Consider the following 16,257-nt stretch of genomic DNA (forward strand, 5'->3'; position numbering starts at 1 on the left):
AGGGAGTTTTGAGAAGTTGTGGAGTTTAGGAGCTTGTGAAGCTTGAATCTCCATCTCTTCAAGTTAGGAGTCACGCCAGCCTTTGTTCTTCAATAGGTAAGTGTGAATCCTTGGTTTTAATTATGTTTTAAATGAGTTTGATGAGGGGAAAGGGGAGTTGTGCATGTGTATGCATGAGTTGTGCATATTAGGGTGTATGGATCCTATGCTTTGTTTGTGGTTGTTGTGTGTTATTTGTTGGAGTTTTAATGTGTTTAAGACTCCTATATGCATGATTAAGTGTTTGGAGTATGTTTGGAGAGGTTGGATGCATGTTTGGAGGGTTGAAGTTCGGATGGCAGGCGTTCTTGTGCACGAAACTGAGTTCTGGATGAACCCAGGTTCGGCCCCCGAAAGTCCAAGTTAGGCCGCCGAACATGCCTGACTTTCGTCTCTGGAGGAAACATTCGGCCGCCGAAGGTGCTGCCGAAGGTGCCCTGTCCAGCTTTCCTTTGCTTGTTTTGCATGCATATTTTGAGGTGTTTTAAGGGGTCTTAAGGGGAGATGTTTAGAGGTATGTTAGAGTATGTTGGTCCCTCACTTGAGTCCATCTGTGTAGGCACAGAACAGAGGAACCAGAGAGAGCAGCAGTGAGTGTTGCTTCAGAGTTTGCAGAGTTAGCCCAGGGTTAGCCAAGCATTGGCTAGAGGTGAGTAGAACTAAACTTATTTTTTTATTAAAGAAACATAATGCTTTAGCATAGTTCATGCATCATGAATGCTATGATATGTATTAGGGTGATTGCATTAGAATCACGAATGTGAAGCATTGCATATTATGTGATCAGAGATTAGGTGGACCCAGGCGACTCCAATAGCCTAAGCTTCGGCTCCTGTCATTGTGTCAGGTCAGTTGGGCAATTACTTGTTGGAATGCCCTGTGTAGCTCCTTTGGGGGGCCAGTGTTGACAGAGGGTATTTTTGGGGTCATGTCTACCTTAGTGGGGATTGGACCAAGGCGACTTCAATAGCCCGTCGAGGGAGTTTTGGGGTCATGTCTAATCCAAGATATATTGAGATGCTTGCGTTGTGATGCATTTTCATATATAGTGCGTATGAATGAACTGTTTTCAATGTTTCTACTCACTGGGCTTTAGAAGCTCATCCCTTTCCCTTAATCCCAGTTTTGCAGGTACAGGGTTAGCTGGGAAGTCAGAAGCATCAGAGTGTTGGCTTCAGTATGTTTGTGTATAGCATAGTGTGGACATGATGTATGTAAAAGGATATATGTAAAGTGATGTAATAGTTAGTCAGTTAAGGTATAAATGTATTAGAATGTGCTTTTGCCTATTGTCTATAGTATGTTTCATCCCTTGTATATACATGTATCCTGTTTTCAGTTTAATGATGAGCAATGAGTCAAACCAGGCTTAATAACATGTTGTGTTTCGAAAACCCAGTGAATTATAACTGTGAGGGAAGACAGGGATTACTTCCTTTGACCCAAGACCAGTGCAATAGGAAAGACCAGGTTTGATTCCTGTGATCCACAGAGTAGACCACTAGAGAAGACCAGGTTTGATTCCTGTGACTCTATGGTAACCAAGTTAACTTATGATATGCTGACCCTTACAGAGTGGGTTCTATGCTGCAGAGCGCATAGGGTATGGAGGTTACTTGGTAAAGCATCACTGGTGTATTATAGATAGCCAGAGGGCTAGTTCAGATTAGTATATCTGAGCATTTGGTTCATATGGTTGGACCTATAGGACAGTGTTTTAAAGGTTAAGTCTGGTAGTTTTAAAGACAAGTTTTAAAAAGTAATAGTCCAGTCGGATCATGTATGGGATTTTAACAGGTACACAGAGTTCATAGCAGGCTTACTACGGGTCCCGGCGGCCTTAAGCCGATCTGGATCCTAGTGCCGAGCAGTTTGGGCCGTTACAAAGAGGGTACCGGTTTCCGGGCTGTTACAGTTGGTATCAGAGCAGAGGTTCCTCATTAGTACGATGTTTTACATCGGAAAGAGGCTGGTCTAGAGGTCATAGTAAGGCAAAACACATTAAGTAAAATCATGTTCACTAAGATAGGAAGTTGTTTTGCATGCTGATGTGGAATACTCATGCTTATTAATGTTATGCTATGTAATGCATGTATATATTGTAAATTCATGTGTTTTCATATGAACATGTGTGCTAATGTTTGTTTCTTGATGTGTTGTTATTCAGGAGAACTAGGATGAGTGGAGCTAGTTATTCTGTGGAATCAGACCCATCTGAAGGATCTTTTGAGGAAAACAGGGAAAGAATGGATGTAAGGAGAGAGATAGAATTAGATGTGCAAAGAAAGGATATAGGAGTGCAAGTGAATATGGACGAAGAGTCTGTAGATGATACCCAGAATAAGGATGCCAGGATCTCTAGTTCAGGAGAAGTTGACCCCTCTATTTTGAGTACAGCTGCTAAAAGGGGGAAAAAGAAAGTCAGAGGCCTTAAAGGGTCAAAGAAGAGGGAGTTTTGGAATAAGTTAAAGTCAGGGTTGGGTTCGAGTTCTAATAGGGATAGCTTTAGATGTGAGAGGTGTGGAAGGCTGCATAAGGGAGTTTGTCTTGCAGGGACAACAGCATGTTTTAGGTGTGGTCAGGAGGGACATGTAGTTCGTGAGTGTCGTACTGCACCTTGGATAGCTCAGTCTCAGCGGACATTTTTAAGTAGAGTTGTTCAACAGGAGGCAGCCACATCAGACCCAGTAGTGCCAGGTATGTTCATTTTGTTATGAATGTTCTGATGTGTTTTGAGGATTCTGATAGGATGTCTTTTGTTGTAATTGAAGTAAAAGATAAATAGATAGAATTTCAAAGAAGAGTTAAAGAGAGAGTTATTATGAGATGTTAGGATCTCAGGTTTTCATAAACCTAGGCATAGTGAGAATTGATTTCTCAAGAAGAATAAGAGTAAATAAGGCAGAAAATAGAACAAGAAGTAAAAAGAGTAACAGTAAGTATGAATAAGTAGAAGGATAAGATGGGTCAGAGTAAGAGGAAAAGAAAAGGAAGGTAAGTTCATAAAGAGACTAGAGTTAGTCTGGGATTAGATGGTGGTGAGGCTGAGGAAGAAGGGAGAGCCTTTTCTTCAGTAAATTCCCGAGGGAAGTTCCATTAGCTTTAGCTTGGATCTGCACCCTGACTCAGTAGGAGGCAAACACATCATACATGGTGACGTCAGATGCGTTCACTTGGAAGTGTTCAGATGTGTATGCTGTTTGTTTTGGACCCAGTGTTTCACTTTCCTTGTTGTTTATGAGCCATTGATAGAGTGGATTTGATGACTTCTGGGCTTAGAGTGTTTTTCTCAGGGTCAGTAGACCTGAATATGATCCATCTGATGCAGAGTCAGTCAGTTTAGTTCAGAGTTTATACAGAGTAGGCGATGCGATCCAGCTGACCTTATGGTTCTAGGGGTGACTGATGATGTCAACCTAGGGCGGATTGGCTAGCTACTCATAGTACTACCTGTGTCCGCAGAGACAAGGTAGGAGAGTTTAGAGCTCAGGATGGATCAATAGTTAGTCCTTAAAAAGGACAGAGTATAGAGGAATAGAGTACAGTATAGATGCCTAGAAGTTGATATCAGTCCCGCAGGCTCATCGTTATACAGGAAAAGTTGTCAGAGGGTTCTAACTCTTGTGAGCAAGTTTGTCAGGACAGGGAATCAGCCTCAGTACCCTTTACTAGAGAGAGAGTTCTAGATGTTTCCCAGATGATCTGTCAGATTTACCATCTGTTAGAGAATTAGAGGTTGGAATGAGAATGATATCTGGCCGCAGAATCATTTCTTTCCTTCTACCCTACAGGATGGCACCTGCAGAGAAAGAGAGAGTTCAGAAGAGTCAGAAAAGTATAAGAGAGCTTAGTGGATAAAGGGTGTATCTGACTTAGTACCTCACCCTGGAAGATTCCAGTGTTGTTGTGGAAAACGAAGGATAGACTCTTGAGATTTTGTTATAACTGTTTACAGTTAACAGGGTCACTACTAAGCAATTACAGGTGTTCCTAGATAGGATTGATTGATCTACTAACTGTTCTAATCAAAGAAGATTGGATTACAGATTGGTATGATCAGAGTACAGATTGGAGCAATACCTGTTGAGAGTTAGAGATTAAGTCAGTTTAGTAAAGAAGAAGAAAGGCGGGCAAGGATCAGTATTACAAGGTTGGTAATACAGATTGGTAGAAAAGATTGATGATCTATTGGAACTGTTAGTGGAAACTGGTTGTGATTCCAGTGTGATTACGGATTGGTATCATTACAGATTTGTATCTGTTAAGAATTAAAAGTGAGAGTTTTCACAAAGAGATTAGTTTAGTTAAGAGAAAGAAAAGAAGAATAAGGATCAGAGTAGCGCAGCGAAAGCTGTGGAGTTCAGAAAAAGGTTATGAGTATAAACTCAGATCAGGAGAATAGAGGTATAGATTCTCTCTTTAGAGAGAAGTGATAGGCTTTACTTGCTTATCTGTTTGTTTTTAACATTCGAGGACGAATGTTTTGTAAGGGGGGAAGATTGTAATACCCGGCTAGTTCAGACATCGGAGTTCCTACCGTCCGGTGGAATTTTGAATGTCAGAGTTTCCCTGAAGGGTAGAGTGAAGGTTTTCTAAAATGTTTTGATATGTTTTAAGTTTTTGATTTGAAAAGGAAATGAGTTTTTAAGAGAAAAGGCTAAGGAAGATTTTCCCACTTTCGGCCCCCTAAAGTTAAAGTTCGGCTGCCGAAAGTACCCCACGTTCGGCCCCCTAAACTTAAGGTTCGGCCCCCTAAAGTGGTGAGGTGTTGCATGGAGCTTTGGCCACCCAACATGAAGCGGTGGTGCACTTTTAAAAGTGCTTTTGGCCGACTAAGGAGGTGCTTAGGCTCTCCTTTGGTTCAGGAACTTGCTCATGCTTTCTCTCAATGATCTTCCATAGTTTTACATCAAATCTTTCAAAGAAAAGTAGGTTTTAAGTGAGTTAAAGGGAGTTTTGAGAAGTTGTGGAGTTTAGGAGCTTGTGAAGCTTGAATCTCCATCTCTTCAAGTTAGGAGTCACGCCAGCCTTTGTTCTTCAATAGGTAAGTGTGAATCCTTGGTTTTAATTATGTTTTAAATGAGTTTGATGAGGGGAAAGGGGAGTTGTGCATGTGTATGCATGAGTTGTGCATATTAGGGTGTATGGATCCTATGCTTTGTTTGTGGTTGTTGTGTGTTATTTGTTGGAGTTTTAATGTGTTTAAGACTCCTATATGCATGATTAAGTGTTTGGAGTATGTTTGGAGAGGTTGGATGCATGTTTGGAGGGTTGAAGTTCGGATGGCAGGCGTTCTTGTGCACGAAACTGAGTTCTGGATGAACCCAGGTTCGGCCCCCGAAAGTCCAAGTTAGGCCGCCGAACATGCCTGACTTTCGTCTCTGGAGGAAACATTCGGCCGCCGAAGGTGCTGCCGAAGGTGCCCTGTCCAGCTTTCCTTTGCTTGTTTTGCATGCATATTTTGAGGTGTTTTAAGGGGTCTTAAGGGGAGATGTTTAGAGGTATGTTAGAGTATGTTGGTCCCTCACTTGAGTCCATCTGTGTAGGCACAGAACAGAGGAACCAGAGAGAGCAGCAGTGAGTGTTGCTTCAGAGTTTGCAGAGTTAGCCCAGGGTTAGCCAAGCATTGGCTAGAGGTGAGTAGAACTAAACTTATTTTTTTATTAAAGAAACATAATGCTTTAGCATAGTTCATGCATCATGAATGCTATGATATGTATTAGGGTGATTGCATTAGAATCACGAATGTGAAGCATTGCATATTATGTGATCAGAGATTAGGTGGACCCAGGCGACTCCAATAGCCTAAGCTTCGGCTCCTGTCATTGTGTCAGGTCAGTTGGGCAATTACTTGTTGGAATGCCCTGTGTAGCTCCTTTGGGGGGCCAGTGTTGACAGAGGGTATTTTTGGGGTCATGTCTACCTTAGTGGGGATTGGACCAAGGCGACTTCAATAGCCCGTCGAGGGAGTTTTGGGGTCATGTCTAATCCAAGATATATTGAGATGCTTGCGTTGTGATGCATTTTCATATATAGTGCGTATGAATGAACTGTTTTCAATGTTTCTACTCACTGGGCTTTAGAAGCTCATCCCTTTCCCTTAATCCCAGTTTTGCAGGTACAGGGTTAGCTGGGAAGTCAGAAGCATCAGAGTGTTGGCTTCAGTATGTTTGTGTATAGCATAGTGTGGACATGATGTATGTAAAAGGATATATGTAAAGTGATGTAATAGTTAGTCAGTTAAGGTATAAATGTATTAGAATGTGCTTTTGCCTATTGTCTATAGTATGTTTCATCCCTTGTATATACATGTATCCTGTTTTCAGTTTAATGATGAGCAATGAGTCAAACCAGGCTTAATAACATGTTGTGTTTCGAAAACCCAGTGAATTATAACTGTGAGGGAAGACAGGGATTACTTCCTTTGACCCAAGACCAGTGCAATAGGAAAGACCAGGTTTGATTCCTGTGATCCACAGAGTAGACCACTAGAGAAGACCAGGTTTGATTCCTGTGACTCTATGGTAACCAAGTTAACTTATGATATGCTGACCCTTACAGAGTGGGTTCTATGCTGCAGAGCGCATAGGGTATGGAGGTTACTTGGTAAAGCATCACTGGTGTATTATAGATAGCCAGAGGGCTAGTTCAGATTAGTATATCTGAGCATTTGGTTCATATGGTTGGACCTATAGGACAGTGTTTTAAAGGTTAAGTCTGGTAGTTTTAAAGACAAGTTTTAAAAAGTAATAGTCCAGTCGGATCATGTATGGGATTTTAACAGGTACACAGAGTTCATAGCAGGCTTACTACGGGTCCCGGCGGCCTTAAGCCGATCTGGATCCTAGTGCCGAGCAGTTTGGGCCGTTACAAAGAGGGTACCGGTTTCCGGGCTGTTACAAAGTCTCTTGCGGCTGGCCTTGTGCTCTCTTTAAATAGGATTAGATGCTGCCCTAGGTCTCCCTTGCTTCCTAATTAGTCTAGAGGCTGCCCAAGTTGCTGCCCAAACTCAACTTGCTGCCCGAGTTGTTGCAGAAGAGGAAAGAATCGGACTGCAAGGCTTTCAGATGGAAGGTGGCGTACAGATGGTCTTCAGAATAGGAAAGGAGCATACCTTGCGCTGGAAATGGAAGGAAGAGTGATTCAAGGCTGCCAGAAGGGAAAGATGGCGGGCGTAGGTCTTCATAAGGCAGGTGTGCGCGCGGCTTGAACCGGATCAGGAAGGAGAGGCGCACGGATTGTGTTCTGCAGAAGAGGCAGGTGCGCAGGTGCTTCTGAATAGGAAGTATGAGTTGTCCAGATTTCCTATTTAGGTGGAGCCTCTTTTGAATCTTGAATCTGGACTAAATAAATGCCAAGTGCATTGAGATCTCCTTCCTGAATAGAGAGTGGTGCGCGGATCATGCTGCAGAAGGAAGTTGGCGCACAGTCATTGAATGCAGAAGGGAAAGTGCATCTATCCAGTCTTTCCTTTTTAGGTGGAGCCTTCGTTTGAATTTTGAACGCTGAACGTAGGAGAGGCAAGTGTGCCTTCATGAGATCTTGCTGCCCAAATTGGAAGATGTGACTGTTGCAGTATGTGCACATCTTTGAACAAGGAAAGAGACATCTGCGATTCGAATTTCAAATAATCTTATGACTGAGCTTTCCTTATTTGCTTTTGCCTCCGCACTTTCCTCATTTGAAGACTTTCCTTTTCTGAAAACTTGCCTTATTTGAAAACTTTCCTTTCTTGGCACATGTTCTAAATAAGGCAGGAAAGATTCTGCAGTTTAAATTTTGGACAGTTTGCTAACTGTGCTTTCTGACTCTTTCCTTATTTGGCACTTTCCATATATGAAAACTTTCCTTATTTGGAACTTTCCATATATGAAAACTTTCCTTTTCTAGAACTTTCCATATTTGGCACTTTTTGGCAGTTTTAAGAGCATTTTCTCCAGATTGTCTTTTCACACCTAGTTTATGCAAAACATGAACAAAACCACCAAATTAGGTAGAAAAGGTGCAAATAAACATCATTAAGATCATGATAATATGGCCTAAAATATGCTCTGTCAATAATGATAAAATAATATCTTGTATTTTATTCATGTTTTTCATAGTACAAATATTCTCAAAGTACAGGATATTATACAATTTGTTTTTTTAAGGAAAGTACCTCTTCAGATGTTGGATATTCCAAGCGTGGGGTTTTGGGTACCCTCGTAGGTCTTCAATCTGATATACTCCAGGCTTGACAACTTTAGTTATTCTAAAGGAGCCCTCCCAGGTCAGTGCTACTTTCCCCACTGTTGCTCTTTTTCCTGTGGCTTCTAATTTTCTCAGAGCTAGGTCCCCCTCCTTCCGACTCCTTTCCTTGACCTTCTGATTATAATAGCGAGTTGCCTTTTGCTGGTAAGCGGCTGTGCGGACTTGGGCCTCTTCTTTGATTTCCTCTAGGGCATCCAAATTGCTTCTCAACTTGTCATCGTTGGTGTCTTCATTGTTGAACTGGACACAGTGAGAAGAAATTTGCAGCTCGATGGGGACTACTGTCTCTGTGCCAAATGCTAATGTGAACGGTGTCTCCTTCGTTGGTGTCTGAGGGGTAGTCCTAAATGCCCATAAGATGCTATTGAGTTCAGCTGCCCAATTCTTCTTGACCCCATCTAGTCGGTTTTCTAATCCTTGAAGGATAGCTCGATTCGTCACCTCCGTCCAGCCATTGGTCTGAAGGTGGGCTACCGAAGAGAACTTGTGCTAGATGCCCATGTTCCTTGTGAAATCTTTGAAGGTCTTGCAGTTAAACTGCTTGCCATTGTCTGATATAAGCACCCTCGATATCCTAAATCTGCAAATGATGTTGCCCCATACGAATTCTATCATTTTTCATGTAGTGATGGTGGGAACAGCTTCAGCCTCCGGGCATTTTGAAAAGTACTCCACCACTACTATCACGAACTTCTTTCATCCTATGGTCTTAGGGAAATGACCCAGGATGTCTATGCCCCACTATGAGAACGGCCATGGGCTGGATATGCTAGACTAGGGTGTAGCTGGGATGTTGATGGCGTTGGCAAACCTACATACATCACATCTCCTCACAAATTCTTCTGCTTCTTTTTTAACCATGGGCCAGTAGTAGCCCTGTCTGAAGATTTTGTTTGCCAATGTGCCTGCTCCTTATTATGCTCCACAGATTCCCTGATGTATCTCCTCCATCACCTTGGTTGCTTCTTCGGGGCTTACACATCGAAGCCAAGGACTGGATTTCCCTCTTCGGTATAGGGTCCCCCTTACTGCTTGATAATTTGCAACTCGAGCTGCAATTTTCTTTGCTTCGACTTTATCTTCAAGAAGCTTCCCTTTTACTAAATACTTCAGTTATAGGGTCATCTAGTTCTGCCCTTTTTCAATCTGCATTATTACAACAGGCCTCTCAAAGGTGGGGATGTTGATGTGCTGTATGTACACTTCATTTGGAAGTTGTTCTAACTCTTCTTCAGAAAAGCGGTTGAGCAGGTCTGCTTCTTCATTCTCTTCTCGAGGTATTCTCTGATACTGTATAATAATTCCCTGCTCGCCGAGCTCAGCTTCTATAGCATTCACCTTCATTAGGTACTTCTGCATAGTGGGGTCCCTTGCCTGGTATGCCCCCGTTATTTGATTGATCACCAGCTAGGAGTCCCTGCTTATTTTGAGGTCGGTTGCCCCCACTTTCATTGCTATCAGCATCTTGTTTATTAAGGCTTCATATTCTGCCATGTTATTGGAAGTGGTAAACTCTAATCGCAACGTGTAATAGACCTTGAACCCATCTGGTCCTTTCAACAGTATCCCAGTGCCACTGCCCTTAGTGCTAGACGCCCCATCTACAAACAATCTCTAGTTGAATTCCAGAGAGGGCTGCTTTTCACCCTCTTCTCTTGCCACACCTGATGACTCTCTGCTGAGCTCTGTCTGCTCTTCATTGAAGGAACATTCTGCTATGAAATCAACAAGGGCTTGAGCTTTGATGGCCATTTGAGGTCGGTATTCAAGACAGTATGGACCAATTTCAACAGACCAAGCGAGCATCCGACATGATGTTTCCGGTCTGTGAAGTATTTTCTTCAAGGGCTGATTGATAGAGTATAATTTAGACCATTTTATCATGATGATATTGACGTTAATTTACACTTTCTCTGCCTAATTTTGTGATTTTGATCTTATTCTACAGAAAATGATGTAAAGAGACAATTTGGTGAAAATGCCCCTAAAACTGCCTAAAATGGAGCAAATGAGAGCAAGCATGCCAAGTGCAACTTGAAAGGAGCCCAATAAGGAAAGTAATTTGAAATTCAAATTTCAAATCCTTAAGAGAATTCAAAATTCAAAATCAAGATTCAGCTCATTATGGAAAGTGCAAAATAAGGAAAGTGGCAAATAAGGAAAGTGCAATCTGCAGAGCAGTTTGAAATCTGTAACAGCCCGCTTACCGGACCATCACCGGCACTAGGATCCAGATCGGCTTAAGGCCGCCGGGACCCGTAGTAAGCCTACTGTCAACTCTGTGTACCTGATAAATCCCATACATGATCAAACTTAAGCTTCAAACTGTTACTTACTCTTTTCGATGTGATTATTATTATTATTTTTTTTTTAACTTTCTGTAACACTGAAACTTTTCTCATCAACTAAGCCTGGACTATGCATGCTCTGTCTGTATGCACTCGAAGAGTGATACCTGCTATGGTACCATACAGTAACTACAGAGATAGAGATACTACCATGCACCAAGCCTAGCTCTCATAACAACATTATCTCAAACATATATAACATAAAAGGATCATGTATAAAGGAATAACAAGCACTAGGGCCAAGCACAATTCTATAACTCAGTACATAACTTACTCATTTCTCTACATAACATAAACTCTGTACTGTACATCATTATCATGTCCACTACTCTATACTATTACATATGCCTTTTACCCTTGCTATCTCTTTCTCTTTCTCTTCTTTGAGGCCCTGTAAAATGGGGTTAGGGAGAGGGATGAGCTGCTGAAGCCCAGTGAGCGGAATCGATAAAAACATCACAGTTAAAACATGCTATCATATGATGCATCACTGCACAAACATTTCACATCTCGGATTGGACATGATCCCAAAACTCCCTCTGTCAGTGCCCGGCCCCCAAAGGAGCTCACACAGGTCTTTCACTAACTACTCATGGTGCCCGACCCTATAAGGGCTCACACAGGACTCATCCAAGGTAAATGCCCGGCCCCAAAGGAGCTCACACAGGTCATACAAGAATGACAGACTTATGGGCTATTGAGATCGCCTCGGTCCAATCCACATATACAAGTAATAATGCAATGCATCAACTTGGTGTATACTAATGCAAAACATCCTACATAAACATGGCATTAATGATGCATGAATCATGCTAAAACAGTTCTTAACTTTTAAAATAAAGTTCTGTTCCACTCACCTCTGTCAACTGCTGAGCAGTCTCTGTAACTCTAACTCTGTGGGCCTCCTTGGTCTCTCGGGTCCGTGCCTACACAGGTGGACTCAAATGAGGACCAACCTTACTTAAACATAACTCTTACTATCTCCCCAAAACCCCTCTAAAACATCATAGGCATGCATGGAAAAATGGGTAAAAGAAGGCTGGACTGCGCACCTTCGGCGGCTGGTTCGGCGGCCGAAACCTCCCTCCAGAGACGAAACTCATGCATGTTCGGCGGCACCTTCGGCGGCCGAAAGTCTCATCCAGAGACGAAACTCATGCACTTTCGGCGGCCGAACTCCCTCTTTCGGCGGCCGAAAGTCTCTTTCTCACCCAAAAGCCTAGCTTTCGGGGGCAAGGTTTGGCAGCCGAAACTGCCTCCACAAGGGGTTCGGCGGCCGAACCTTGCTTCGGCGGCCGAACCTGGATTCTCCAGAAAGGCAGAATCCGAGCACAACTCATGCTCTCAGCCTCCAAACTCCTAGCAAACACCCATAACATGCATACCAACACTTCTCAACTAACATATAACATAACTCATGCATATAGAGGCCTAAAAACTAGTTCAAGCCCCAAAAACCACAACAAAACGCATATGAGCAACATATGCTCAAACTCATGCTTATACCCCAAAACATGCCATAAACCTCTCCAAAACTTCTAAAACTTGCTTTAAACATAAGGGGAGGTGAGGATCCATGCTTACCTCTTGCAGAACTAGAGGATTGATGATCCAAGCTTGGAGATGGGGAAAAACTCACTCAAACTCTCCAAGTGCTCAACTTTGCTTCCTTTTGCTCAAATCTCTAAAACAAAGCTCAAATCAAGTTAAAACATGCAAGATTTGAGGAAAACATGAGAAATCACACCAAGGAGAGCTTGAACCTACCTTTGACCCAAAAACAGAGTGTTTAACACTCAAGTCTCGGGCAAAAGGGGCTTTTGTAGTGGCCAACCGACTCTTCCTTCGGCGGCCTAACGTGCATGCGAAACCATGCAACTTTCGGCGGCCGAACTTCACCTTCGGCGGCCGAACCTGGCTTTTGTCCCCTTGGCCTTTTCATTTCAAAACTCAATTTTCTTAACTCAAAACATGCAAACATGATAAAAACACTTAAAATACATCTTAAAAACCTTTCTTATACCCTTAGGGCAAGCTCCGACATCCACGAATCCCGACTTCCAACGGAAAATCCGCCGGAACGTAGGAATTCCGATACCGGGGACTAGCCGGGTATTACATTCTCCCCCCCTTAAGAACATTCGTCCCCGAATGTTCCTCTCTAACTCAAACATAACATAAGGCACATAAAGAACAAAAGAAACTCGAACTAACCTCAAAAGAGATGGGGGTACTGTCGGAGCATAGACTCCCTTGTCTCCCAGGTGCACTCTTCGATATTATGGTGGTTCCAGAGGACTTTTACCATCGGGATCTCCTTGTTCCTTAGCTTTCTGATCTGGGTGTCAATGATCCGTACTGGCTGCTCTACATACGTGAGATCACCTAGGATCTCCACATCTGGTTCGCTGAGAACCTTACTCGGATCTGACACAAACTTCCTTAGCATCGAAACATGGAAGACTGGATGGATTCTTTCCATAGACCTAGGCAAATCAAGCTTATACGACACATTTCCGACCTTCTGCAAAATCTCAAAAGGTCCAATGTACCGCGGAGCCAGTTTACCTTTCCTCCCAAAACGAACCACCCCTTTCATTGGAGACACCTTCAACAAGACCAGATCCCCCTCCTCAAACTCTATGTGCTTTCTGCGAACGTCTGCATAGCTCTTCTGCCGACTAACAGCAGTCTTGAGCCTCTCTCTGATGATGGGCACCACACTGTTCGTGATCTCTACTAACTCAGGCCCTGCTAGGGACCTTTCTCCAACCTCTTCCCAACAAACTGGTGACCTGCACTTCCTCCCATACAGAGCTTCATATGGGGCCATCCCTATGCTAGCATGATGACTATTGTTGTAGGCAAACTCCACTAAGGGTAGATGCTGCCTCCAAGATCCGCCAAAATCTAGCACACACATTCGAAGCATATCTTCTATGGTCTGGATGGTCCTCTCTGACTGTCCGTCAGTCTGTGGATGGAAAGCAGTGCTAAAGTCTAATCTTGTGCCCATAGCCTCTTGCAGACTTCGCCAAAACCTGGAGGTAAACTGGGGTCCTCTGTCAGACACTATAGAAACAGGAGCCCCATGTAACCTCACAACTTCCTCAACATATACCTGCGCTAGCTTGTCCACAGAGTAGCCACTCCTGACAGGAATGAAGTGAGCAGATTTAGTCAGTCTATCCACAATCACCCATATAGAGTCTAGTCTGTTGGACGTCGCCGGTAACCCCACTATAAAATCCATGGCTATATTCTCCCATTTCCATTCTGGAATCGGCAGTGGGTTAAGCATTCCAGCCGGCTTCTGGTGCTCTAGCTTCACCCTTTGACATATCTCGCAGGCTGACACAAACTGTGCCACTTCTCTCTTCATTGCTGGCCACCAATACACTCTCTTCAAATCTTGATACATCTTGGTGGCTCCAGGGTGAATGCTATATCTCGCATTATGAGCTTCCCTCATAATGTCTCCTTTCAAACTGATGTCGTCTGGTACACATAGTCTATGCCCGTATCGGAGAATCCCTTGGTCGTCGAATCTGAACTCTTCGCTCTTGCCTGACTGAACAGTCCTGGCAATCTTGATCAACGCTGGATCCTCATGTTGTTTTTGAGCCACTTGCTCCAGAAACACGGGTGTAACTTTCATCTGTGCAATCAAAACACCTGTACCAGTTAACTCTAACTGTAGCCCTTCCTCAACTAACCTGTAGAAGTCCTTCACCACCGGCCTCCTTTCTGCTGTAATGTGAGATAAACTGCCTAGTGATTTCCGGCTTAAGGCATCGGCTACAACATTTGCCTTTCCCGGATGATACTGGATCCTGCAATCATAATCACTAAGCAATTCTACCCACCGTCTCTGCCTCAAGTTTAACTCTCTCTGACTCAGGATGTGCTGTAGGCTCTTATGATCGGTAAAGATCTCACATTTCACCCCATAGAGGTAATGCCTCCACATCTTGAGTGCAAATATAACAGCTGCCATCTCAAGATCGTGTGTTGGATAGTTCAGCTCGTGCTTCTTCAGCTGTCTAGAAGCATAAGCTATTACTCTGTCATTCTGCATTAACACACAACCCAATCCCACTCGGGACGCATCACAGAACACTGTGAAGTCTTCATCACTAGTAGGCAGAGCTAACACCGGTGCTGAAGTTAATCTTCTCTTTAACTCTTCAAAGCTCTCTTCACATTGGTCAGACCATGTGAATCTCTGGTTCTTTCTGGTTAATCTGGTCATAGGAGCCGCTATCTTAGAGAAGTCCTGAACGAACCTCCTGTAGTAGCCTGCCAAACCCAAGAAACTCTTGACCTCTGTCACTGTGGTGGGTCTAGGCCAATTGGCTACAGCTTCTATCTTCTTGGGGTCCACTGTTATACCTTGATCTGACACTACATGCCCCAAGAATGAAATGCTCCTTAGCCAGAACTCACACTTGGAGAACTTGGCATATAAACCATGCTCTCTCAAGGTCTGCAGGACTATCCTCAGATGATGGGCATGCTCCTCTGCATTCCTGGAATACACCAAGATATCATCTATGAAGACAATAACAAAGTGATCCAGGTATTCTCTGAAAACTCGGTTCATGAGATCCATGAATGCTGCAGGGGCGTTAGTCAACCCGAACGGCATCACTAAGAACTCATAATGCCCATATCTGGTCCTGAAAGCTGTCTTAGGTACATCCTCTTCCCTGATTCTCAGCTGATGATAGCCCGATCTCAGATCTATCTTAGAAAAACAACCTGCTCCTGCTAGCTGGTCGAATAGATCATCGATCCTGGGTAGAGGATACTTATTCTTGGTAGTGACTTTGTTCAACTGCCTGTAGTCGATACAAAGCCTAAGGGATCCATCCTTTTTCTTGACAAACAACACTGGAGCACCCCAGGGTGAGGTACTTGGACGGATGAAACCCTTATCTACCAACTCCTGTAGCTGCTCTTTCAACTCCTTAAGCTCTGCTGGTGCCATCCTGTAGGGAGGAATAGAGATCGGTCTGGTACCAGGCACTAACTCGATCTCGAACTCTATTTCCCTATCAGGTGGTAGTCCTGGAAGCTCATCTGGAAACACATCTGGGAACTCTCTGACTACGGGCACTGAACTGGGGTCCCTAACCTGACTGTCTAGCTCTCTCACATGAGCTAGATACCCCTGACATCCCCTCCTGAGCAACCTACGAGCCTGTAGGGCTGATATCAGACCTCTAGGCGTGCCCCTCCTGTCTCCTCTGAAGACAAACTCAGATCCATCCTCATCTCTGAACTTAACTACCTTGTCTCTGCAGTCCAAAGTAGCACCATATGCAGATAGCCAATCCATCCCTAGAATGACGTCAAAATCTGTCAACTCTAGAACCACAAGGTCAGCTGGAAGGCATCTACCATCTATAAATACTGGACTATGTCGACAGACTGTCTCTGCCAACGATGGATCACATTTAGGGCCACTGACCCATAGGGGACACTCTAACCCAGACGTCATCAAACCCACTCTCTCTATGGCTCTGGGAGCAACAAAGGAATGCGAAGCACCAGGGTCTAACAAAACATACACCTCAGAACACCCAATGAGGAGATTACCTGACACCACGGTGTTAGA

At 43.6% G+C, this 16,257-nt stretch overlaps 1 protein-coding gene across 2 annotated transcripts; it reads left to right on the plus strand.

The window, feature by feature from the left end:
- The first annotated feature begins 636 nt into the window (after positions 1–636).
- LOC122722488 lies at positions 637–5,644 on the plus strand. Of its 2 annotated transcripts, XM_043953248.1 has the most exons (3): positions 637–688; positions 2,207–2,736; positions 5,586–5,644. In XM_043953248.1, exons 2-3 carry the CDS (start codon positions 2,217–2,219, stop codon positions 5,618–5,620), a joined length of 555 nt encoding a protein of 184 aa, XP_043809183.1. In that variant the 5' UTR covers positions 637–688; positions 2,207–2,216; the 3' UTR covers positions 5,621–5,644. The 2 variants fall into 2 exon arrangements, with proteins under 2 accessions (XP_043809183.1, XP_043809182.1); XM_043953247.1 differs by lacking the exon at positions 637–688 and having other exon boundaries at positions 2,079–2,736.
- The last annotated feature ends 10,613 nt before the right edge of the window (positions 5,645–16,257 follow it).

Source organism: Manihot esculenta, chromosome 18 (genome assembly GCF_001659605.2).
Source record: "Manihot esculenta cultivar AM560-2 chromosome 18, M.esculenta_v8, whole genome shotgun sequence".
In the NCBI taxonomy this organism is placed as follows: Eukaryota; Viridiplantae; Streptophyta; class Magnoliopsida; order Malpighiales; family Euphorbiaceae; genus Manihot; species Manihot esculenta.

What these genes read in the sequence shown, in the direction of transcription:
- LOC122722488 (XM_043953248.1), top strand. Translation starts at nt 2,217, where the DNA reads ATGAGTGGAGCTAGTTATTCTGTGGAATCAGACCCATCTGAAGGATCT. An exon ending in ATCAGACCCAGTAGTGCCAG is followed by an intron (nt 2,737 to 5,585) that starts GTATGTTCATTT and finishes CCATCTGTGTAG; the next exon opens with GCACAGAACAGAGGAACCAG.